The 27025-nt window shown below is 44.3% G+C and overlaps 2 protein-coding genes across 10 annotated transcripts; one reads left to right on the forward strand and one right to left on the reverse strand.

The window, feature by feature from the left end:
• The first annotated feature begins 27 nt into the window (after positions 1–27).
• LOC106606966 (cerebellar degeneration-related protein 2-like) lies at positions 28–11015 on the forward strand. The gene is made up of 5 exons (XM_014203474.3): positions 28–541; positions 6686–6798; positions 7980–8128; positions 8436–8600; positions 8755–11015. Exons 1-5 carry the CDS (start codon positions 463–465, stop codon positions 9740–9742), a joined length of 1494 nt encoding a protein of 497 aa, XP_014058949.3. The 5' UTR covers positions 28–462; the 3' UTR covers positions 9743–11015.
• Positions 10971–26462, reverse strand: LOC106606967 (rho GDP-dissociation inhibitor 1). Of its 9 annotated transcripts, none has more exons than XM_014203482.3 (7): positions 26154–26372; positions 21771–21887; positions 15953–16148; positions 14284–14367; positions 13497–13573; positions 13210–13273; positions 10971–12801 (listed from the first exon to the last, which is right to left on the reverse strand). In XM_014203482.3, the coding sequence occupies exons 3-7, from the start codon at positions 16140–16142 to the stop codon at positions 12602–12604; spliced, it is 615 nt and encodes a 204-aa protein (XP_014058957.1). In that variant the 5' UTR covers positions 16143–16148; positions 21771–21887; positions 26154–26372; the 3' UTR covers positions 10971–12601. The 9 variants fall into 9 exon arrangements, with proteins under 9 accessions (XP_014058957.1, XP_014058954.1, XP_014058955.1 ...); XM_014203479.3 differs by having other exon boundaries at positions 14284–14370; positions 26154–26367; XM_014203480.3 differs by lacking the exon at positions 21771–21887 and having other exon boundaries at positions 26154–26462.
• Positions 26463–27025: the final 563 nt, after the last annotated feature.

Consider the following 27025-nt stretch of genomic DNA (forward strand, 5'->3'; position numbering starts at 1 on the left):
GCTGGAGGCCTACGTAAATCACAATGGCTTGGGGGATTATGCGTGGCATTTGCCAGTGTCACATATTTGTTCAGTGAACGTACACGTCTCAATATTGTACAATTTATTTCGTACGTTATTCTCTATTTTTATTGTAGGCCGGCAGTGTTGTCGTTGCGTATAGGGACTTGCTTGCAGTGTCCAGTTTGTGCGAGCATTTTGTCGGCCTTGAGATATAATTTAGTGTCACGTGCGGTAATTTGATGGATCTGTCTCATGCGAATGGTTCATTGCAGAATGTTGGGGGCAGGTGCGCCCGCGGCTTTCCTACTGAATGATAACGGTTGCTGAAAGGGTTACGGTTTGGGAGGCTGCGCTGTTCGAGATTTCTTGATCATACGAGGCATGCTTTCGCTTCCGGGCGAGCGGTCAGATATGTTACAGAGCGCACAGTGAACATCCACAACGATAGACCGAGCATCGATGCTCCGTGCAGGCAGGATGGAAGAGTTTGTTACGGAGGAAGATGAGCCATGGTACGACCAACGGGATTTGGAGCAGGGTGAGTAGACTGACACACCATTGTTGTTACTTTGTGGTCGTTGTGGTTATATTTGTTGCAGGTTTTGTTTAGCCTTGTATGCGAATCATTCCGATACAATAAAAACAGTCCCAGCAAAAAGCAGCTGATTCTGGCTACCGACCTCATCACTGTCATTTAATGCAACAACCTGAAGATGTCTCAAAGGATGCTAATTGACCCTTCAAGAAAATAAGACAATATTATTCATTTGAAGAATTCATGACATGTTCTGCAATTTTGGCTCGATATACAAGCGTGCGTGTCTGGAATGGACTACTGTCTTATTAATTGTCGATATTATCCTTGATATGATCAAACTGAGAAATTGTGATGGCGCTCATGCACTTTCACGACAGACCCCCATCACACCAAGTCCCATGCATTTGAGAACGAGGCGTGGGAACTATCGAAATTCTGCTGCAGGTTTCAGCTGTCAGACCATGTTATACTCTGTTATTCTCGTCTCTCTCTCTCTCTCTCTCTCTCTCTCTCTCTCTCTCTCTCTCTCTCTCACACAGGTCTACTTCAATTTCTCTCATTTCCACCTCTCTGTGTATAGGCACTGCTCTAGACTTCCCCTTAATCCATTATCGAGCTCTTTGCCAATTATTCTGATGTTGTCAGTGAAGTGTGTGTTCTCAGAATAACCCTGCTGTCTGTCTGACTTCACCCTCCATCTCTCACAACATATATGATGAACGGTCACGTGCCAACCCTCTGCCCTCGGTTATTTTTCTCAAGTCGTGGTTCTCTCTTGCATGGGGATGTGCTGGTGAGGTATTACGCTATTGGCGCCTGACATCAGACTGAGAGATGATTTAAAACAAGTGGGATATTCAGGGAGACAACTGGTTGACATTCGCAGGATTCTGTGGAATTTTGAACAAAGATTATATGCAGTTGCAATCTCTGAGTGAGGGAAATGTCAGAGTTCTGTCTTTTAAAAAAAATGATTTATTACTGGTTGGACTGAAGACACAGGACATTTACTAACCTCATGTCTGTGCTCTGATTAAAAATAGGGATCAACAATGGAGACGCTCCCAAAGAATCTATGTTTCGAGATGCTTGAAAAGGCACATAATACACACAACCTTTTCCGTTCACCCAGGACTTAGTCTGATAATACATCCCTCCTATACAGTGACACACCCCTTTTGTAGCTCTTCCTCAATTGTTTGAATTAGTTAACTCAATTGGACCTCATCGTCTGTCTCTTCTTCCACTAATGGCTAGATAGACATAGATGAGGGCCTGTGTAATCTCTGCTCTCACTCCCTGTGTATTGATCTGGCAGAGCAGTCTCCCACCTCTGGTCTTATCCCCATATTTTGAAACAGAACGGGAAAGAAGCTATTGTTTTAGCATTTTAAATGTCCCCACAAATTATGATATAGGTCAAAGCCGTATTTTCCTAGCGATCATTCATTTTAAAGGGTAAGGTTGGTATATTACGATAGTAGGCGGTGTGAGTTCCAGATGGCGTGATGAGGTACAGTTGGAATCGGAAGTTTGCATACACTTAGGTTGGAGTCATTTAAAACTCGTTTTTCAACCACAAATTTCTTGTTAACAAACTATAGTTTTGCCAAGTCGGTTAGGACATTACTTTGTGCATGACACAAGTCATTTTTCCAACAATTGTTTACAGACAGATTATTTCACTTATAATTCACTGTATCACAATTCCAGTGGGTCAGACATTTACATACACTAAGTTGACTGTGCCTTTAAACAGCTTAGAAAATTCCAGAAAATGATGTCATGGCTTTAGAAGCTTCTGATAGGATAATTGACATAATTTGAGTCAGTTGGAGGTGTAGATGTATTTCAAGGCCTACCTTCAAACTCAGTGCCTCTTTGCTTGACATCATGGGAAAATCTAAAGAAATCAGCCAATTGTAGACCTCCACAAGTCTGGTTCATCCTTGGGAGCAATTTCCAAACGCCTGAAGGTACCACGTCCATCTGTACAAACAATAGTATGCAAGTATAAACGCCATGGGACCACGCAGCCATCATACCGCTGAGGAAAGAGACGTGTTCTGTCTTCTAGAGATGAACGTACTTTGGTGCGAAAAGTGCATATCAATCCCAGAACAACAGCAAAGGACCTTGTGAAGATGCTGGAGGAAACAGGTACAAAATGTCTATATCCACAGTAAAACTAGTCCTATGTCGACATAATCTGAAAGGCCGCTCAGCAAGGAAGAAACCACTGCTCCAAAACCACCATAAAAAAGCCAGACTACGGTTTGCAATTACGCATGGGGACAAAGATCGTACTTTTTGGAGAAATGTCCTCTGGTCTGATGAAACAAAAACAGAACTGTTTGGCCATAAGGACCATCGTTATGTTTTGAGGAAAAAGGGGGAGGCTTGCAGGCCGAAGAACACCATCCCAACCATGAAGCACGGGAGTGTCAGCATCATGTTGTGGGGGTGCTTTGCTGCAGGAGGGACTGGTACACTTCACAAACTAGATGGCATCATGAAGTAAAATTATGTGGATATATTGAAGCAACATCTCAAGACATCAGTCAGGAAGTTAAAGCTTGGTCGCAAATGTTTTCCAAATGGACAATGACCCCAAGCATACTTCCAAAGTTATGGCTTAAGGACAACAAAGTCAAGGTATTGAAGTGGCCATCACAAAGCCCTGACCTCAATCCCATTTGTCTGCAAAACTGAAAAAGCGTGCGTGAGCAAGGAGGCCTAGAAACCTGACTCAGTTACATCAGCTCTGTCAGGAGGAATGGGCCAAAATTCACCCAACTTATTGTGGGAAGCTTGTGGAAGGCTACCTGAAATGTTTGACCCAAGTTAAACAATTTAAATGCAATGCTACCAAATACTAATTGAGTGTATGTAAACATCTAACCCACTGGGAATGTGGTGAAAGAATTAAAAGCTGAATTAAATCATTCTCTCTACTATTCTCATCTCACAGCGTTATTGAAAATGGAGAGTCGGAGCATTAAACCCAGCTGGATGATCTGATTAGGGGGCCCCAGACATGGCCTCTCAGGCTGGGATCAGAGATTTCATCCTGAGGTTAGAGATTTGAGGCGACCCTGCATGTAAAATTGTAATAGTACAGTTTTAGCATGCTGTTCCAACCAAGGGGTCATATTGTATTTGCTATGGTCTATTTCCACTCACTTTCACACAGAGTGAATATGTAAGTGATCTGTATTCAGGGCTGCTCACCTATTACCCTCGGTGGTCATAATCATCAGCACAACATGTGTATCCTGTCTGTCCAGATGGTAGGGTATGATGTCATAGTTGTAGCAGCTGGTGCAGTGTGGTTGTGATGTGCTTCACTAGATGCTATATGAGTTATACACATCCGAGGGCATAAGGATGATGCATAGCCACACGTGCAGAAGGCTGCAGTGCACATGAGTTTGTGTGTGTGCCAAGGTTGCCATGGGGAGATGTCAGTTTGACAGTGTCATTGCTTTGTCCTGTTACAATTCCTATGTTATTCACTTGTATTCAATGAAGTGGGTACATGATTTCTCGTATTTACCGGGATATCTCTTGCTCTCTCAGCAAACTCAGATTCTTATCCGTTTGCCTGCTCAAACAATCGTTGTGCGGCAGCGTTTTGATAGAGGCACAACCATAAGATTACATAACTTTTAAGCTTTAGACAATGTGTACCAGGCACTTTTGTGTTGGTCACGTAGCGTCTGTGTTGTAGTGATTTATTTGGAATGCTCGCTCTATTGTCACACACACACACACACACACACACACACACACACACACACACACACACACACACACACACACACACGAGCTGGTACTGTTTATATACAGACCCTTATCACACTTCTAGTGCTCTCTCTAATGGTCTGTCCATTGTGTTAAAACAGGAAGATATGGTAGCCTACAGATGAGCTAATTACATTGTTAGCTACAGTACCAGTCAAAAGTTTGGACACATCTACTCATTCAAGGGTTTTTCTTTATTTTTTACTATTTTGTACATTATAGAATAATAGTGACGACATCAAAACTAGGAAATAACAAATATGGAATCATGTAGTAACCAAAAAAGTGTTATACTTTGATTTGTTTATTTTCTATTTGAGATTCTTCAAAGTAGACACCCTTTGCCTTGATGACAGCTTTGCACACTTGGCATTCTCTCAACCAGCTTCACCTGGAATGCTTTTCCAACAGTCTTGAAGGAGTTCCCACATATGCTGAGCACTTGTTGCCGTCTTTTCCTTCACTCTGCGGTCCAACTCATCCCAAACCTTCTCAATTGGGTTGAGGTCGGGTAATTGTGGAGACCAGGTCATATGATGCAGAACTCCATCACTCTCCTTCTTGGTCAAATAGCCCTTACACAGCCTGGAGGTGTGTTTTGGATCATTGTCCTGTTGAAAAACAAATGATAGTCCCACTAAGCACAAACCAGATGGGATGGCGTATCGATGTAGTCATGCTGGTTAAGTGTGCCTTGAATTCTAAATAAATCACTGACAGTGTCACCAGCAAAGCACCCCTACACATCACACCTCCTCCTCCATGCTTCATTGTGGGAACCACACATGCAGAGATCATCCGAGACCTACTCTGCGTCACACAAAGACACGGCAGTTGGAAACAAAAATCTCAAATTTGGACTCATCAGACCAAAGGACAGATTTCCACTGGTCTAATGTCCATTTCTTGGGCCAAGAAACACGAGCAAGTCTCTTCTTATTGGTGACCTTGAGTAGTGATTTCTTTGCAGCAATTTGACCATGAAGGCCTGATTTCACGCTGTCTTCTCTGAATAGTTGATGTTGAGATGTCTGTTACTTGAACTCTGAAGCATTTATTTGGGCTGCAATCTGGTGCGCAGTTAACTCTAATGAACTTATCCTTTGCAGCAGAGGTAACTCTGGGTCTTCGTTTCCTGTGGCAGCCCTCATGAGAGCTAGTTTCATCATATCGCTTGATGGTTTTTGTGACTGCACTTAAAACTTTCAAAGTTCTTAATTTTCCATATTTACTGACATTCATGTCTTAAATTAATGATGGACTGTTGTTTCTCTTTGCTTATTTGAGCTGTTCTTGCCATAATATGGACTTGGTCTTTTACCAAAGTGTGCTGATTTTAAAATGCTGCATTCATGTTCCGTAATGGAGGTCAATTGTTCTCAGTTTAACACCCCCTCTCCTCCTCCCACTGTACTATCATGGGCTCTGAGTAGTGGGGCAGGCATGTTGGAGCCAGCACAGCTCCCCTCCTCATCCTTACTCTCAGTCCAAGTAGGCCTCGTCACTGCAGCACCCGATGAATAATGGATCCATCAAGCTGCTGGTGGAAACCAAGTGGCTCGGTGCCCTTAGCCATCCCAGGTCTAAAATGGGAGCATGTTTGTATGTGCGTTTATTTGTGGAAATGTCTGTCAAAGCAGATAGAGCAGAGATGTGCTGGAGTTGATTAACATTTTCCCCAGAAACCAATCTTGTTGTGACAAAGAACATGTATGTGTAGCAACCAGTGCAGCTAAAACCTTTACGCTTGTATGTACAGACTGTACAGCCGCTCTTCTTTTTGGAGTGGGGTAATAAGAACTAAGAGGGATATCTCTGTCATTCTGACCAGGAGTAATGGTAAATGAGTTCTGAGATGACCTGTATTGGTGTTTTGCCCTGTGTAATCCAGACAACCTAGTTAGCACAGGCTCTTTCTCACTTATCCTCCTCCTTTCCCCTGCAGTCAGACTCCATTTTCTTGAGCTCATCTTGGCAGAGATCACAGAAGCTGGTCTTAATCAGAGAATATGGAGGATTACATGTTTTTTTTTTTTACTCCAGCAGGGGAATTGAACGAGGGGATTTTCTCTCTATTGCTCGTTCTTATTGAATTTGAAATGAGGGGGTGAAGTCTTAAATTCATCACTTTAAGGAAAGCCAGAAAGCATTGCATTAATGGAGTTAAAACAGTCCATAATGATCCAATGCAACACTTGAACTGAGCTGAGCTAATGCCGCAACTACCAATATTACTGGTGGATGAAATGTGAATGAAGAGTTAAAATAGTTGTTTTTCTGTTTCCAGACCAGTACTCTCACCACTGTCTCTCTCGTCCTCCTCTCTGTCCCCTCTCACAGATCTGCACCTGGCAGCTGAGCTGGGGAAGACCCTTTTGGAGCGCAACAAGGAGCTGGAGGACTCCCTACAACAGATGTACATCAACAATGAGGAACAGGTGCAGGAGATTGAGGTATAGCATCATACCACTTTCACTAACTATGTGTGTGTACATGTCATGGTTGATGTTGATGTCATGAATGATCCTGCAAAGTGCCCTGCCCATCTTCCGAAAACATCTGAAACCCTACCTCTTCAAACAGTATCTTAAATAATCCTCCTCATCACCTTGACCCCCCCCCCCCAAAAAAAAAAAATGAACCAGCACTTGCACATGACCCCTCCCATTACTTTCTCCTTGATGGCCATCGAGCCCTGCAGAGCTCTGATAGGAGAGGAGCAGAGTACAGCTGCATGAGAGAGGGAGAGCATGTGTTTACTTGGTGTGGGAGAGGGAAACCCACTGACTCCTCATTAGACAACAAAGACTGGCCTCTTATTAGGCAACAACAAAGCTGCCTGCTGATGGCTGACTCAACCAATCACACTTTAAATTTTACCAGGTAAGTTGACTGAGAACACGTTCTCATTTACAGCAACAACCTGGGGAATAGTTACAGGGGAGAGAGATGAATGAGCCAATTGTAAGCTGGGGATGATTAGGTGACCATGATGGTATGAAGGACAGCTTGGGAATTTTAGCCAGGACACTGGGGTTAACACCCCTACGATAAGTGCCATGGGATCTTCAATGACCTCAGAGAGTCAGGACACCCGTTTAACATCCCATCCGAAAGATGGCACCCTACACAGGGCAGTGTCCCCAATCACTGCTCTGGGGCATTGGGATATTTTTTAGACCAGGGAAAGAGTGACTCCTACTGGCCCTCCAACACCACTTCCAGCAGCATCTGGTCTCCCATCCAGGGACTGACCAGGACCAACCCTGCTTAGCTTCAAAAGCAAGCCAGCAGTGGGATGCAGGGTGGTATGCTGCTGGCACACTTTAATCTGCTGGAGAAGAAGAATAAAGTTGATCCACACTTGTTTGTGTAGACAGGAATTAGGAAACTGTGATGCTATTTTGCTTAACCATCATGGAATACTGTCATATCTGTGACTTACATTTTTTTTTTTTTACAGCAGTGTCTGGCATTGGGTGTATCTCAATAGTCTAATGCAGCTTCCTCTCATTCTCTCCATCTGCACTGATGTAACATATAGATGTACAGTGATTTTATATCTGTTTTAGACTCTTTAGATTGTCTCCCTGTAAGGTCCATGTCTTCATTCACATGTCTATTCCCCCTGCAGTACCTGTCCAAGCAGCTGGAGATGCTGAGGGAGATGAACGAGCAGCATGCTAAGGTCTACGAGCAGCTAGACGTGACGGCCAGAGAGCTGGAGATCACCAATGAGAAACTGGTTATAGAGAGCAAGGCCTCGCAGCAGAAGATAGACAGGTGAGGGTTAATACTCTCCTGAGTTGTTCTAGCTGCTATGATCTACAATATGAGCATTCACTCTATGTAAGACTGTACCATGACCTCTTTCTTGTTTATACCAAGGATTTCTAAGAAATATTTGGTTTTAGAGTTAACAAGCTTAGTTCTTGAATGGTTCCTACTGTTCATAGGAAATAAATGCGTCTCACCGTTGTTTTTGTAACACAGGCTCAGTATAGTCACGGTACACTATTGTACATTGTGTTGTGATGTAAATAATATTTAGTCCACTTTCGTGTGTGTGTGTGTGCGCGCGCGCTTACAGGTTGACGGGTACCATGGAGACACTGCAGGCTCAGGTGGATACCATGACAGCTCGTGTGGAGGAACTACGTACACTAGAGGAGCTGAGGATCCACAGAGAGAAGCGGGAGCGACGCAAGACTGTCCACTCCTTCCCCTGCCTTAAAGAACTCTGCACTGCACCAAAGTACAGTAAAGAGCAATGCTCTGTAGTCTCACTCAAAAGCTAATATGCTTAGTACATTTGCCAAATGACCTGAATGTATGGTGTTCAGATTACATAAGAATGCAATCTCCCTGCTGTATCCTTGTGCTCCTCTGTGTGGTGTATCGCTCTACAGGTATGAGGATGGCTTCCTGGTGGCCAACCCCGGCAGTGTGGACCTGGTGTCTGAGCGTGAGCGCCGGCCCCTGGACGAGGAGAACGAGCGTCTAAAGGGTGTGGTCTCCTCCCTGAGGTCCGCCATGGTGGCAGAACGGGGCCGGAGGGAGGGGGCAGAGAGGGAGTGCACAGCTGTGCTGCAGGAGTTTGAGCTTATGGAACAACGCCTCCTGGGGGCTGAGGGCTGCCAGCTGCGAGTGCAGGAGCTGGAGGCAGAGCTACAGGAGATGCAGCAGCTGAGGAGGTCCCGGGTCTGTCTGTTGGATGAGGGTCTGGAGCAGACCCTGCTCAACAATGCCCTCGAGACCGACACACCCGAGGAGGGACCGGGGCAAAAGGAGGGAGGGGAGGGGGCGGGGGAGTCCGGGGGGACAGGAGGAGGAGGGCAGCAGGGAGGCCCCGTGAGGAAGAGCTGCAGCGACACGGCGCTAAACGCCATCTCGGCCTGCGACGCCTCTGGCAGGCGACAGGGCAGCTACGCAATCCACGCCAACGGTGTGCGCAAGCGGGGCATGTCCATCCTGAGGGAAGTGGACGAGCAGTACCACGCCCTGCTGGAGAAATACGAAGAGCTGCTGGGGAAGTGCCGGCGCCACGAGGAGAGCATGTGCCACGCGGGGGTGCAGACGTCACGCCCTGTCTCCAGAGACCCCTCCATGAAGGACTACGGCATGGCCACGCCCGGCCCCTCAGCCATGGCTGCTGTACCCACCACCCCGCCCCAGACCCCCTCCACCCCAGAGGCCCTGGAGGGCATCAGCCGGCAGGTAGACCAGGTGGACAAGAGGCTGGGCCAGAACACCCCAGAGTACAAGGCCCTGTTCAAAGAGATCTTCTCCCGCCTGCAGAAGACCAAGAGTGTAGTGAACTCCACCAAGGGAGTCCCCAAGGGTAGAAAGTCCCCAAGGGTAGAAAGTCCTAAGGGAAAAAAGTCCAAAGACAAATGAGCTGCTTTCGTGATATTACTGAACATGACCTCTCCTGGTACTACTGAACATGACCTCTCCTGGTACTACTGAACATGCACTGAAATGGGTACGAAAGCCACAGATTTATTTTTCTTAATTTGTTTCTCTTCGTTTGACCGTGGTTGTTCAAAGTGGTCACTTTATGTCTTAATGACAGGTTACCTGTACTTCTGCACTGGGGAACTGATACAATCTACTGTGGATGATCCCCTCCGCTGTTTTATCCATCTTTCTGGATACTGCCACATTTCACCCATCCCAATATGAATGAATTGTACATCTGACGACATTCATCATCTGGGTAGATGAAATGCCTTGATTCTTGACCTAACTTAAGATCATTTATGACAACCTAGTCGTGCACTAAAACCTGTTTTACCCGTCTTTGGTCAAGACAATCCAGTACAATGTTTAAATGACTGAGCGTGTATACTGAGACTGCACTAATTCTATTTAAAATGTATAAATAATTGCCATTTAATGTTTTTGATGACGGACAATGAATAACGTGTGCAGAGCTATTCATAAAATGTGTTTTCAAAAACAATCTAGTTAAATATTCCTGATGTTCTCAATGAATAACACTTGCCTTAACATCGTAGGCTTCACGTATGCATCTATCCAACATATACATTGGTTTTGAAGCCAGTAGACTTCAATTGAGGGAGCCCATGGTACTCAAGGAAGTAGTAACTTGTTCTAAAATACTGTATGTAAACTGTAAAACTATATCAGTGTATTGGTGAATTTACCTTTTTACAAAAGGATTCTCAAGATGGTTATGATAATGTTGTCAAAATGGAGTTAGGTTGTCTAAGCTAGAGAACTGAGGACCTCCTGATGATGCACTGCGTAGAAATGGAACTCTCAACCACACTTGACTAAGCTACTGTAACTGTGCTCTCTAAGCACTGACTCAGACCATGGGTACATCTCCATGACTGCTTATTTCAAGTACACAAGGGGCTCTAGCTGCCCTCTTATCAGTACTTTGGTTTTTCATTTTAATATTTTCTGCTCTTCATTGTGTACAAACTTCTTGTGATCTGGTCTTCTATACATTGGTAGAAGAGCATCTAAATGTCTAACATTGTGTTCTGTTCAATGAGAAAGGTTGCTGGTGTGTTAGATGGAGCATGCATGATAGACGGGTAAAGATGCTTTACAGAACGTTTTACTTTAGAGCTGGATCAATAAGAGAACAGTGTAAAAAGTTACATGACTTTATTGATTAAAGACACCATGACCTCCAGTCTGAATACTTTAATGTGACAGGTGAACAGTATTCTCCAGGTGGCACACAGAGGAGTAGTTAGAGTCAAAACCATACTGAAACAATGATCCAGTGAAGCATACTGAACCAGTGAAACAAAGCCTGAGCCCTACATCACAAGTTATGACGTTGAAAAATGGAGTGTAGAAAAATACAACACGGTTTTGTAGTAAGAGGTCTTGGCTGTTCTTGTTGAAACTCTGGGTCTGTGCACAAGTTAGACCTGACCTAAAACATCAGGGCCAACGTTCAAATAACTATTTGATGTTAAGCTCCCATTCTGAAAGTCAGACCTTAGAGAGCAGCTGGTGGTTGTAAAGGCTAGAGGCACAGCTAGTTTTGGTAATCCTGGAGTTGACTCGAGGTGAGCGGATTAACAAGCCTTGTGACATTCCTCTCTGCTCACAAGGGCCACCAGCAAGGCCCCATATCTGAGACGCTACAGGAATGGAGTTAGTGACTGGAAGAAGGCCTCAAGGTCTGCTTAGAGGGCATTTGACAAGGAGCTAATTTCTTAGGTTGTCAACAAAACCAGGTTCTTTATATCAACGTAAACACATTCACGTCAGCAAACAGCACTAAAGGTGGTCCACATTGAGACCACCTGATGTGAGGAGGGAAGGGAGCAGAGATGGCTGCTGTTCACTTTCATGGTCTACTTCTACTGGCTAATCTGGAAAAGAAGGTACTACAAGCATCTCAATGGTCTGTCTGATCATCTGTTAGCACTCAGCCTAAAACTCTTTTACTCAAACCCTGTAGGAGGCTCTCGTAACAATCTGACAGTTCTGTTCTAAAGGCAAATGGCTCTTTGTGATCATTTCCTTCATTGTTAGTTCTACAGGAATCCTCTTTAAGGCCACATGGCTGCTGAATGAACTAGGTAGGGAGGTGAAAACCCTGATCAGGAAGAGGCACACTTGCACCTTCAGCAGGTGGTCAGAGTGCCTCTGGTGGACTGCCGGTAAGTGCTGTTCATGCCACCTCTTAACGGTTAGGAATTCACACTAGTTCCAGAATAAACTAATTGTGTGGACTCTGGTACATATAATCTGCTCCAAGGCTTTCCACAGACAGAGGGCAACATCCCCAACAAAGAGTACAGAGTGTGGCCCTACTACAGCTTTTAACACACAGCAACACCTTTAAAAGGCAGATTGTGGTTGTAATAAACAATCAGCAGGAAGGGGGGTAAAAAGGAAAGTAAGAGAAAGAAAAGAGGGGATGAAGGGGAAAGAAGTTGATTATGACATCCATATCAAGAGCATTAACAAATCAATCTCATTTTTTTCCATTAAAAAAAACCCTGTTTATATACAAACTAACCAAAACAAATTCATGATTGTGCACATGATTTGCTTTCTCCACATATTCAATACTCAGCATCACAAGGAGTGTGTGGGGGGGTGAATGGCATGACAACGCGATTGGAATGAAACTACTGCAGGGATTGGCGTGGACGAGAGAGCAATTTGCCTTTAATTACTTATCACATAATTATGAATTCAAAATAATGGAGGGGGAATAAGAAGAGGGGGATGGGGAAGAATTAAGTCGACGGGGACTCAGTCTTTCCACTCTTTCTTGATGTTAAGGTTCCACTCCCAGGAGAGGTGGTCGTGCTTATCGTCATCAGTGAACTTGGACTTGATGTTGTAGGTGCCGCGGGCCAGCATGCCTTTAGGGGCCTCCTCCAGAGGGGTCAGGAACTCGTACTCTGCCGGCCGCGGCCCGTAGCTCCCCACCATGTAGTCTGACTTGTCAACTACACAGAGAGAGAGAAAAGAGAGGGGCTTAGACTTATTTTCCAAAGTTGCCTCTTGACAAAAACAGGCCACCTCTCTGCGCCACTCCGGAACTATTAACAAGTCATTTAATGACTGTCTAGGAATGCCAATGTTAATACCTCATCTACTAACTTGACCTCATTTCTGTGTGCACAGGCGAATAGTCTCCGGAGTTGACCAAGCCACTCCCAACATCAGATACATCCCTAACCCCTGTCTCCAATGCACTTGTTGTGGATATCTGAGATAATTGGATAAGTATAAACAATATGGTCATATCCCCATGTTGTCCTCTAGATGGAAGGTACACTATATTGCTTAACCTTATCCGGCCTTCTCAAATCCTCACAGTTGACAGAGCAAGAAAATTAAACAGCAGAACTTACCCTTGACTCCTTTCCTGTAGGTCTGCTGGGCATACTTCAGTCCCGACACAATCTCCTTGTTGACCTGCAGACAGAGACAACAATCAGTGATGAGGTCACATCCTCTTTCCACATCCACCCTTCGGATAAAACAGCAGCCCTTTCATGATAGGACATGGTGTATATTCAGGTTACAATTGAATTTCAATGTCCAAAATAGCTTGATAGCGGCCAAGCTGACACTGGTCATGTTAGTTGGATTGGATAAACAACATAACACATTGTTGAAAAAGGCCAGGCTCATTCACCTTGAAGCTGATCTTTATCTTGTACTCCACGCCTTCCTTCAGGACAAAGGACTGTTTCTTAAAGGACTCCAGGTCTCCTGAGGCGGTCGAGCAGAGAGAAAGAGGCGGCCAGACCACAGAAAGAGAATGTCAGAGACCCTCAGGCAGAGTGAATGCAGGAGGAGTCTATAATTTTGTTCCAATATATGCAATGTGCAAAGTTCTCCCCCGGAAGTAATCGTGTTAGACTGGATGGGTGAAAGGTGTCAGATCAGTGATTCAGCATCTTTAAAAATGTGAGCACAAAGGCAGGATTTTCTAAGCGTTCCAACAGGGTTGTAGCCTGCTATTATAGTGTCCACTAGATGGCGATTCCCTGTATGTGAGTTCAGCTCCATGGCCCTGGTTTCTTCCCTGTAGGTGGCTCTACAGGCCTTTTGAGGGCAGAAGAGTCTCAAACCAGCAGAAGAAATGCCTCATTAACTCAAATAATAAAACCAATCCATTAGGAATGGCCCATGGAATTTGCCTGATATGTCTACTGGAAAACGTATGTTTGTAAACCATAGGTGGCCAGGTGTTGCGGCTGCTATGAGGCAATGTCTTTTGTCCCCCCAATGGTAAGCTTTAGTTCCACCCTCACACATTCATATGGAAAATATTACATGTGCTCACTACAAAGGCTTCTTTTCACACTAAAACACATTAGAAGTCTTTCAATATGGAGCCTTTTCTCAAAAAGTGCACCTCAGCGATTCAGAAACACGCCCTCCAAATACCAGTACAACCACTGTGCTGCTCCACTCACCCTGTAGGTCAAGGGTCAGGGGCAGTGGCGCCGTCTCACACATCAGGGTCAAGCGTGTCACCTGGACATTGGGAGCGTTGGGGTCTACTGGGAGAAAGGGAAAGCAAAGTACAAAATGGTAAAAATAGTTCATGGTAAACACAAAAAACATTGACTATTATAAGCAGTGCATGTTTAATTCTTTAGAGTCTAAGACATTGGGGGGTTAAGATGCTCATACTATGGATCATTTAGCTATTTGATTTAGAATGAATTTTAGGACCCCTTTAGGTATAATTTTTTTAAATAAAATATTGATTTTGGCCTTTAATACTATAGCCCATAGAAACGCATTGAATAACACATTCATGAATGGAAAAAAGTTCAGTCAAAAACAAAATCCTAAGAAATAAGGTTTTAAAGTGTCAGTCCTAGATCTAGGAGATATTTTTTTTTTTAAACTCTGGAAATATATTTCTTTTTACATATTTAACCACTTTTTTGGGTAGGCACAAAACTACCATATTTCCATTTGTTTTTAAAACCGGTGACAAAGAATGGAGAATCTCTCCTTTCAATGGCTCCCGAGTGGCGCAGCGGTCTTAGGCACTGCATCTCAGTGCTAGAGGCGTCACTACAGAACTTGGTTCGATTCCAGGCTGTATCACAACCGGCCCTGATTGGGAGTCTCATAGGGCGGTGCACAATTGGCCCAGCGTCGTCTGGGTTAGGGTTTGGCCGGGGTAGGCCGTCATTGTAAATAAGAATTTGTTCTCAACTGACTTGCCTAGTTAAAAAATAAATAGAGTGGTCATAATAGTTTCTAGGTTAAACCATTCCGACGCTACAGACATTTAACGTGAGAAGACCAATTTTCAGGATGTCTCATGGTCTGACAAACACTGTTCTAGCTGTGCCAACTTTCCGATGCGACATCAGAGGATGTGGTGGATTGAGATGCATCCAAATGCAAAAAAACTTGTCTCTAGCTTAAATTGCCTGATTTTGATGGGGATTTTTTTGTTATGCACCGGTGCGTCAATCAACTCAAGGGGGTTAAGTCAATAGGCTGAAGCAGAGAACTACAGCTGTTCATGAAGAACAGTTCAACTGTGAATAATGACATTTGCAACAGATGGAAGTGAGTATCAGACATAAAACAATGTGAAAATATTTCTACCAGCGATCAGTGGTTCATCACAGTCTTTGATACCGCAGCTCTAACTAAAGCCCAGGTGGCTTGGCCTCCTTTCCAGTCAGCAGCCTGTATCTTGCCAGCCTGTATCTTGCCAGCCTGCATCTAGCTCACAGACTGTTGCAGGTGTCAGCTACTGACCCGTCTGAGGGGGGGGTAACTCTGTCACTGCTGTACCCACTGAGAACCAAGACTGCCAGCCTGTTGCCCTCTCCCACCCTCTCTTATGGTATTTGCAACCTCATTCAATTAAATCCCTGAAAAGAAATCCTGCTGAAAGACTTGAAAGTAGGAGGGGATTATAAGAAAATAAACAGAGATGGTTGCACGAGATGTGCATTGTGAATGTGGGTTTGTTTGTTAATCAGGTCGAGAGGGAGAGAGAGAAACAGTCTGCAGGGCTGGTGTGTCCAAATTGCATGAATGCATCTGCAGAAGGGGGTGTGTGTGTGTGTATGTCTCTACAACGTGTGTAGTTGGAGCAGCAACACAAACCTGCAGCCGCGGCGGCGTTCCCCAGCAGGGCCTCCTTGTACTTGCGCAGGCTCTCGTCATCCTTGTCCAGCTCCTGGATCTCCTGCAGACTCTTCTGAGCGGGGGGCTTGTAGTTGACCCCGCCCTCCGCTTCCTCGTTGGCCGCGGCGATGGCCGCCAGCTGTTCCGGGGTGGGATCCTGCTCTGCCATAGTCTACTGAGAGCGAGAGAGATATACACAGGTCAGGAGGTTTGGTCCAATAAGTTGAAAATAGATCAACAAACTGCAAGGCAAAACACTGTAAACACTGTTGTTGCGTAGTGAGCACAAAACACTTAAAATCCCTCCAAGGCACTGTCTTCCTTTATTTAGTTACATCGCAGGTGGACAAGATTAAAAACAGCACCCTTGAGCGTACTCCCTGAATACCATGTCAGGGTGAAAAATTCCTCCTCCCAACAGTACCTCGTCTTCAGGTAAACCACTGGTCTGAAATGACTGAATTGGTAAAAGATGTGTAGTAGAGACCTCACATGCTGCCAACTAATGAATCATGTGAGATTGGTTATTTTTACAAGGGAGGGAGGAAATAAGGATGTTGTATTTCCAAACTATTCAAGCAGGGCCAGAGTTTGAATGATGGTAGCAGCAAAGATGGTTTAGTATGAACCAATAGAAATCCCAGATCACGCTTGTAGGCGATGTCATGGCGACGTTGGCTAGCTGAGCTCATGTGCAGAAATACATCATCAGGTCTAGCGGTCGTCTCACGCCGAACTGCAGGCCGTCAAATCAAAGGCAATCCTTCCATATAAGGTTGTTTTTGACAAAAATGAAAACGTGTCACTTTGTTGAGTAATAACATGTTTCTCGAAAATGAACAACTAAGAAATCATTTTGCACTTCTCTCATTGACTTCTCAAACCCTCGTCTGACCAGTCTGCTTCGCATGGGTTCCCGGAAGTCTTGCGATATTGGGCCTCTGGGTTTAGAAACTCTGTGGCAGTCAACACGCCACTTCCCAGGTGCTCATTAGGATCCTTTAAATAAATCTGATTTGCATGCAGTGTGAGGCAGGCACCAGGTTAATAGTGTCCTGGTAGATGATTATGGATTTACATCCTTCTCTCATTGCACTTTGACCTCAGCAGCCTCATTGCTGCTCTAAAACAATACCCAATCACACACACAGAGCCAGGGCATGTGACTGAGCCTAACCAGAGCCTTCTATTGCGATAAAGATCTCTGGGCCTGACTCACACTTCCTGGCTTGGACTACATTGGACACAGTCCCAGTATGGAGGTCAGCCAGAGAGGGGCCAGGGTTGTACACGCGGGGGGGAACCACGGAGGGCTGGTTGGTCGAAAAGCAGAGCTTTATCTCAACTCAAACCCTCTCCCTCCCTCCTCTACCACGCTGTAGTGAGCTACAGTCAAGCTTCTGTGGATCAAGCAGATAACAACATGCTAATGTGGGGAGCAGCACCCAGCTGCACTGCATTACCAGTCAACATCAATTAGGGTCTGGGGAGAGTGATGCTATGCATGAATCAGGACAATGATATTAGGGGAAGGGTCCTCTTGCCAGAGAGGTGGGGGTCGTGTGGAGAGAGCTGTGAGTGTTGAAATCAACCTTTCCCCCCAGATAGGGAAGGGAAAGGGGATACCTAGTCACTTGCAAAACTGAATGCATTCAACTGAAATGTGTCTTCCGCATTTAACCCAACCCCTCTTAATCAGAGAGGTGCGGGGGGGCTGCCTTAATCAATGTCCCTGGCATCGGCGTCCAAAAGCAGTTGTTGGGGGTTAACTGCCTTGCTCAAGGGCAGAACGGCAGATTTGTCCACCTTGCCAGCGACATTTCGGTTACTGGCCCAAAGCTCTTAACCTCTAGGCCAGGGGCTCACTTTTTTACTCAGGCCCCCTTCCAACATTGGGAAACATCCTGCGCCACCCCTATTTCTATGGGTACAAGCACTATTCCTGACATAAACTGTTCACACCCCTCTAGTTGGCGAAGATAACATTTTGGCAGGTTTAAAGCTCATTTCCTGCAATTCTACACAATGTCATGGGGTACAGAAATGTTGTTGCAGTTTTAAAGCTAATGTTCTTGCAATGCTATACATTTTGCCATGTCTAATGTTTATTCACGTGTTATTTGAGTGACTCAAACATTACAACAAAATCTATGTGCCAAAAAACCTAGCCGCATGGCCTCCGCCCAGACTATAAGCTGCAACTTTTTTCCCACGCTTCCCTCGCGGCTTTTTGTTTACTGTTTAGATTAAATCGAGCGCTCTCAAACTTCCCATCATTCTGATTACGGTAGTCATTTTGTCACCCTCATCATGGCAAAGACACGGAGAAATGCATATGATGCAGCTTTCAAGTTGAAGGCGATTGATCTGGCTGTTGGAAAAGGAAATAGAGCTGCTGCACGGGAGCTTGGTCTTAATGAGTCGATGATAAGACTTTGTACACAGCTGCGTGAGGAATTGACTCAGTGCAAAAAGACAACTAAAGCTTTCAGAGGGAAGAAAAGCAGATGGCCCGAACTAGAAAATGAGCTGGAAGACTGGGTCAACACACAGAGAGCAGACGGCCGAGGTGTTGCGGCTTATAGACATGTGCGGCTTATCTATGTTCAAAATAATATTTTTTTTTCCATTCAGTGGGTACGGCTTATATGCAGGTGCGCTCAATAGTCCGGAAATTACGGTAGTTGATCTTTGGACATTTCTGACAAGTTATAAATAGCTCTCTGAGGTCTACAATGACTGAGGAAAACTGATGATACACTAATCAATTTCCAGCTTTCAAAAAGCCGGACAGAGTTTTACTTTTTTTTTGGGGGGGGGGGGGGGGACACCCCTTGCGGCAGGGTAGCCTAGTGGTTAGAGTGTTGGACTAGTAACCGAAAGGTTGCAAGATCGAATCCCCGAGCTCACAAGGTAAAAATCTGTCGTTCTGCCCCTGAACAAGGCAGTTAACCCACTGTTCCTAGGCCGTCATTGAAAATAAGAATTTGTTCTTAACTGACTTGCCTAGTTAAATAAAGGTAAAATAAAATAAAAAATAAACAGTTTGGGAACCACTGCGCTAGGCTACCTGCCGGTTAAGTACTGTAGTAAAATAGAGGCCAACGTCTACCCTACATGTGTAAATGTATATGTCTAGCTGGTGTAATACCTCTGCTACACCGAGGTGATTTCATAACACTGCTGCTCTGTGCTTTCTGTCTTCCTTCTTGTTCTTTGTGGTATTGTGAGTGATCGGCACAGAGCTCCTCTCTGTATCCGTGTGCACACCAGAGACAGTCAGCAGCGTAGTCTTCAGTGGTAGCAGTTCAGCGTGATGGCGCCAACGCCACGCTGCATTTTCTACTGATGCATTAGTGATTTACTGCAGTACTGCATCTAATACTTTAAAAGGTTCACTTTACCACAGACCAATAGCTTTTTTCCCCACAGCAAAAAATGACAGGCCTATTCCTTCTCTGGGTAAAAATCTTAAACTCTGCACCGACAGGGCAGGTCAAGGCTACTTCTAGTGGAATTTCAACTGAGAGACTGTAAATCCATTGACTCAATGTGTTACTGGGGAACTGACACCAGCTGGCCCCAATCACATTACAACAAAGCAAATCAACTCGGGGAAAAAGCTAATCAACTTGGCCTGTGCTGTAGCACTGTGTAATTACACCATAATACACAATTGTGTATTAGTGTAATACAATCAATTAACTGAGCAACATTGAGTATCTCTGACGAATTGTAAAACAGAAAATGGCAAGAGCAAGAATACTACTTTGACAAAGGGCACTGGCAGACCTCCACTGACACCACAGAACAATGCCAGTATGTTTGTGAATGTCAGTCAGTTCACAGGAAACCACCTAACCAACAGTGAGACAGGAAGCCTAGACTATGCTATATATCACACACTGTCATGCTCATGCAGCAGTCGAGTTTGAAACATACTTGTTCAAGGACCGTAGTAGCTCACACATTCCAATATAACGAGAGAAACCTTAGGCCCATAACAATAGTAGAACAACATTCCGTAATAAAACAGGCTTGTGCTCTAAAAAGCAACGTGGAACACCTCGGGGGAAGAGCAATGTGTGAAATATGTTATTATTGGCCTACACACAAACATGCACAACAAAGAGAGAAAAAACAAGTTCAACATTGATGTTGTGCCATGAGCAAGGCTCCAGATGTTGAACACAGACGCCGGTATTACCTTGGTGACATAACACACCATAAAATCACAGCTCAACATGCATCCCAGCAATAGTACATTAAAAATCACACCACTGCAAACAAGGGCTCCTGCCTGGCTCTCAAACCTCTCACCACACTAACCAGTTCCTCCTCTCTGTAATCCTCTCCCTCCCTCTGCCCCTCTCTGTTTTGCATAGCGCCTGACATACACAGATGGACCTGCGCCAAGCAGCAACAGGGAGCACATTGCACCATTTTTCCCCAAACAGGGCCTCTCCACGTTCTCATTAAAGCAGAAATTCCTGTTCTGTTAGAAGTAGTGTGTTTTTGTAGCTCAGCTGTGCAAAAGTGTGTGAAGTTGGAGAAATAGTGAGAAGGACTTGTTGTTAGGAGTGGGAGGACGAGACCAGATTTAGGGATATTGTGCCATCTTTCTCACGTCACCTCTATTCATTTGGCAGTCGCTCCTCCTCATGTGCTAGCCTAGATCCAGACCTGAGCCTTGGTGGACTGCCGCTACATACCGAGCTGTCCCCCAGCATCGGTGTGGTGATAAATGAGAGGGACATACTTTAGGAGTGCTATATTTCTCTACTGCTAACGCACACCACAACACAGCCCCTCATGACAGGCCTGCTGTTGGGTCAAGCGGCTACAGCTGGAGGGGATGTGTGCTTCAGAATAAGTGGATCGATAAAAAGAGGGGGTGAGGTGGGGGACATCAGGAAATAGTGACAAACAAGAGGGTGAAAAACAAAAAGCATACTGTTGAGAGTACTAGGATGGGAGTCAGGGTGACTAGGGTTTTTTTTTTTTAAATAGTACAATGCAACAATTATCATGACAACCTTAAAAAAGTACATATATTAGTAGAAAGTTACAACGGATGTGAGGCAGGCACTCTCTGAGCAGTGACCCACTTCAGTCTCACACGTTTATCAGTGTGGCCATTGCTTGGCATGACTGCCTAATGCCCATAGGCAAACAAGTAGACTATAAACACTGTTCAGTAGTTGGCAGCCATCTCATTCTCAACACAGTTTGGCAGTTATTGGAGCACATTCAATTTCTGGCTTGACCTACCACGTCAAGATAATGATTCATATGCGATCTTCACTAAGCACGAAATGGATGATTGGGTCAATTATAGGTCCATTGAGCTCAATGAAATAGATTAGGCCAAGTTTCAACAATAACATAAGTCCCAATACACATTTTCCCACCAGCTGACATGGCACAAATACTGACTACGGAAATAAATAGGCCTTGTTCACTCACGTTTTGGTATAACTGAGGTATAAATTCAGGTAGTGATCGGCTTATGTGTCAACATTGAACCCCTCATACTGGTTCTTACCATTGGCAGCTAAATAAATACCACTAGCTTTAATTGGAGGATTATCCCCATTTGATCAGGTTCAGGAATAGTCATCCAAGCACTCTGGTTTCTAGAGTAGCTGACACCCAGATTAGGGCTGTTCCTTAGCAACAATTAGAGCAGTAAGATTATTGGGACAGAGATTACTGCTAATAAGGCATTGGGGAATAGCAAAGGGGAAGTGTTTAGGGGTGTCAGTGGTGACACATCAAGAGGATTCCACTGACAAACCTCTTTGGTGTCCTCTAGAGATTCAAGTGTCTTCATTACCAAATTGAACAACGGCGAGACACGCCTCCTGAGTTGATGAAAATGGCTAAAGACATCGTGGTTGATGGAGGAGGCTTTCTGTATGCAGGACACAAACATAAAGAAGTTCAGCACAGGTCAGAGTTGGAAGTGACACTTTTCCTTCAAAGTTAGTTCAGTTTAATCTTAAAATCAGAAGATTTCTTTGTCAGAAACCAGATCTCAATCCCCCCAAAAAAAGGCAAACAAGAAAGGGTTCCTCAAGAAATGTCCAGTTCATAAATCATTCTTCTGTATTAAAGTTCACATAGCTGTCTTTTTTTGTTGTTCAACTAACCCATTCACTGTGTACTCTCATAGGACTTCACCTTTGACATTTCACAGAGAAGAGTACAGGAAAAGGACAGCACAAGGCTGACAGCAATTTGAATGGAATTTTAATAGATGACACAATACATTATAAATGCTAAAATAGAAGCATTTACTGTAATCTAGTGTCTCAGCCATGTCCCAGTTCTAAGGCAGGGTAAAAAAAAAAAAAGTGATCGCCCAAGTGTATTCTGCAATAGAGAACAGCTGGCATTGTCCAAAAGCTACAATTAGCTTTAAACCACAGAGGGGGAGGAGAAATGGCAATCAGGACAAGAGAAGATGAGATTGAGAAATCAAGGATTACGTAATCATTCGTTGGGCTGAACTCCAGCTCCAGGCAGGTCTCTGATAAACCTACCTAATCACTGACACAACCGCCTGCAGGAACGCTGTGCTGTACCAACCTTAGATTTGGCAAGTAGCCTGGATACTCTTTTTACCCGGACTCCTGATGTCACACACAGAACATCCAAGGCTAGTTTGATCTTCTTGTCCTGTCTCCCTCCCTGTCATAGGCCTAGCTCTGAGAGTGAACTTTAGCATTTCTCCCTTTCCTCCCCACAGGATGCCCCGTTTCATGTGTCCTTGTGATGTAGCTTTGTGATGCCCTTCTAGACTTATGTGCCATTCACCAGAGTGCTTGACTTCCTTGTGCTCTGCAGCACTTTTGTCAACTATGATTGTATGTTTCCTTCATGTTCTGCCGACAACATGACTCACATCCGCCAGTTAGAGAAGAGAACTGTGTTTAACCACATGTTGGACTGCACTTAAACACACATAGTAATGCAAAAGGCTTCTAAATGATCCCCTTGACTTCCCCTGTAAGCCTTTCTCCACCTGACGTAAACCCCATTGCAGTCTTGATTTGTTAGCAGGTATTCAGGTAAGCAACGCTGGCTTGATGTTATGTCAACAGACACACGCTGGGCTGCTGCACAAAGCAGAGGATGCAGCACTAAATGCAGCACTAAATGCAGAACAGTGCCTTCAGGAAGGAGGATTGTGCTTGGCTGAGCTGATGCAATGCAGGAGGCACTCATTTCCACAGAGTGAGACATGAATAAACAGAGCAGAGAGGACTCAAAATTGAGGAAGTATCAGACGAAAGACAAAAATATATTCTACCTCAAGGTTGGAAAACTAGAACAAAAAACGGTCTGAGCATTAAAAATAGCCGGTCTGAGAAATCACTCTGTATAGATAGACACAGCAGGATGCTGAGAGTGAATGGAAGTGCCAAGGTGCCAGCTGAAAGGTCAGGGCTCTCTCCCTGCACGGTGGGGGGGCTTGGTGAGTAGCGACACATGCCCAGATTATGTCTGCCTCCCTTGGTAACAACAAGGCAACAGCATCCACTATGGACAGTAATAAGCCCACTGTTGTATGGTGGCTCCATTCAGTTGGGCTTTTTAATGTGGTGTCATTGACAGAGCAATGACCTGATGATGGGTGGTAAACTTGATGGCACTAGTCATGTGGTCTGAGGAACATCTCAACATCTGCAACAAGAAACAGAAAAGTATGCACAGTGTAACGTTTGCCCTCTGGTGGATGATAGCAATGACCAAATAAGGACATCTCCAGCATGAAGGGAAGCCATTTCCTTTTAAATGAGGTGTATGTGAAGGCTGATATCCCCATTTGGGGGTCGTGTGGTCTGTTGTTCAGTCTAAGCCACAATACAATGAGGAGGAACAGCAGAAGAGAAGAGCTAATCTTTAACACTGCTGTATGTGTGGAGATGCTGGACAGTGTCCTTGTTTCTAGTCCCTTGCGACTTACAGCAAAAACAGAAGGGACTGACGTTCCACTTAAAGTCAGAAAGAGGACAGATAGCCAACTGGCTCTGAGAGAAAAGGAGTCACCATCAGGCCTGGTTCTTGTCATGACAGGCTATAGGAGGGCTATAGGAGGGGGTGGAATGTGTGGGAGGCGTCATTAAATGCCTCCATACCTTCATTGTGGCGAGTTGTCTTTATGTACAGTGCGCTACATATTGTAGGCCATCAGATGGTGGTGCTCAGCCCTGAATTTAATCTCCTTTGGTTTGCTACAATTTCCCCAGCCAGATCCCCTCCCTTAATGCAGAGTGACAGGGAAGTAGAGACAAGGAGAGAGAAGCGTAGTGATTACCCACAGCCATGTAGCCTATCCTGTAATGGAGGTTAGAAATCAGCTAGGAGAGATGGAAGCTTCCTCACTTTTAAGAAAAATAGCTGTGCATCTTGATCAAAAATCAGATTAAGATTGGTTCCTGGAATCATGTGGAGTAATGTCCAAGGCATGTGGTTGTCAAATGAGAAGTTAACACTTACATATCAATCCAAAGGCTGGAAAATTCTCTAAAAATGTATATTAAATAACATAGCATAGAAAACATGAAACCAATTATTGTTGAAAGGGGTGTACTGAAAAACATCACATCAGAGATTTCAAATCTCTAGTCCTACTCAAAACAAAAAAAGCCTGTTGAAAAACAGCATTTCGGAAGAGAAAGCAATGGTAGTTGCAGTGGTAAACTACCACTATCCAATCAATGGTAAAGGGGACAGATGTCCAAAGTATCCCTATGGATCAATACCCCCCCCTCTCTCCATTGCCACAAACTGACAGGGAAATACAAAATGTCACATGAACTGAATAACAGACTAGTGAAGCCCTAAGGCTGAAAATATGAAGACGCTATTTGGCTTGAAGTGTATATCAATTAAATCAACATTACATGTCCATGGACCTCTGAAAAGATAAATATTAATATGTAGAGTTATTGTTTTTATTCCTGTTGCATAGAACATTGTAAGCTTGTTGAGTTAACAATAACAAGGTTAGGGGACCTTTGAGCTGCTGAACATCCAGCAGATACTATAGTGTTCTTATGTAGGTCGATAAGCGCAACAATTGGAGCAGCCTGGCTGTTGAAATTTGAGTATGTTTGCTTTACCTTACAGATACTATAAATCGTTTTACTTACAGCGAGTGAACTACCTATAAATGGATAATACTAGGAGGAAAGGGTTAAGTTTGGTGAAGACCTAAGACTCGCCCTGGCCTACTCTTCAACAGAAGGAACTAGAACTCTACCGCACCATTCGTCAGAAACAGGAAGGAAAGGGAGGCTTCACGTTCGGAAAAAGCCAGCCCTCGTAGTTTTGCAAGCATGTCACCGCCAGTCTATCGGGTTACTGGGTCTAATGATTTTCAGAAAAGATGCACGCGTTTGTATGCCATAAAAACACGTCCTAACAGATAGGCTGACTGGGTTTAAAAGTTGCATTATTTGAAGTGTGCCAGTCAGTTGGGTGAGTCCTCCTGGATCCGTCAGTCAAATCCAAACTTCACTAGGCCTATTTTAAATACACATCTGTATCAAACTCACTTTCAGAGAGGGTATATATATATATATATAATATTTGTAGCAATTTACAGGATTCGCTCATTCCCTTCAATTAAGTTTAAGAAAAACATGTTCAATGATGAATCACCGCGGAAAATGAACTTGCATTCCAGGAAGTGTGAACTGCTGACAGAACGTGAGCAACTTTCATGAGATGAAAAGTTAGCCTATACATACCCCTTCATTGGGTCTGATCAAACAAGTAACTTTTTTCTCTTGAATAGTGTTGTTTTGAAATTCATTTAATGACTTGCTTAGTCAACAGGATCTAATCAGATCAATTTAGTGAATATTCACAAGGATAGCCTACCTCCATGGAAAGAGATTATCACTGTATAATTAATTTGGCAGCAACCACAGAGCAAACATCAGTGACAACAGTTCCTGGTCTGCGTCACAATTAAAATGAGTAATCTACGCTAGTCGAATGAAGCTAGACATGAAGTTGCTAGTTAGCATGTAACAAGTTGCACGAGTAATCAGAGCTTGCGACTTTGTACTACCAAAAATGGACGTACAAATGAGCTATCAGCGTTTTAGCTTAAATGTAAAGACAAATGTTTGAAAAGTTGATAAAATATTTTCTCGGACCTTACCGTTATGCTGCTGCTACGCTGGAGTACGCGCCACTGAATGGCAACGAGGGTGCAGCTCAAATCAAACGCACAGCACGCTTCCGGGAATATTGACTCACACTACAAAGGCTGTCCGAACGTAAGCGGGTGCTCAGCAACAAGCCTGGTGTAAAGTGCACTAGTCCAGGTAAATGCTCGTTACTATAAACTCGCAAATGTATTTGTAGACTAGAATACACGTATAGTAAATTAGCGCAATTACCTTAATGCAGTATTAACATTCGCAGCCAATCACGTCATTCGAGAGCCCAGATGGGACAGGAATGACCTTATCAAGAGTACACGAAGTAAGAACAGACCAACATGTTTTTAAACATCAGTAATGGACAGACTGCAAAATTGACAAAGTAGCCTTAGCAAAGCAATGTTTACACTCAATGGACTAGGCTGCCATCTAGTGGTTTAGCCTAGGTAATGCAGTCACTTATACATTATTTGGATCTGGGCGACATGCAGCAGCTTGCAAATCAAATGGGTCGCAGTTGCGTCAAAGTTGGCCGAATTCTAGTAAAACGACATGATATTTTACGTCGCCAAATATGACAAATCTTTAGACAGTTTCCCATGTCCTAGTGCACCGTTGGGTGCAGTGTACTTCAGCTAAGATGTGCATGACAACCTCATTACTCTGTGTCCGGCTGTGTTAGTGTTTGGAACCAGGAAGACATTTGGTATAGAGCCCTCAAAGCCACAAGAACGCAAAATAGCTAACAAGATGACTTCACTGACCATCTTCATTGCCCCTTTTATTTTTTGCTCCATGCACACTTGCTCACACTGACCCGACACACTTCTGCTGCTTATCATATACCCTGATGTCTAATCACCTTAAC

The sequence above is a fragment of the Salmo salar genome, chromosome 06 (assembly GCF_965601325.2).
Source record: "Salmo salar chromosome 06, fSalSal1, whole genome shotgun sequence".
Taxonomy (NCBI): Eukaryota; Metazoa; Chordata; class Actinopteri; order Salmoniformes; family Salmonidae; genus Salmo; species Salmo salar.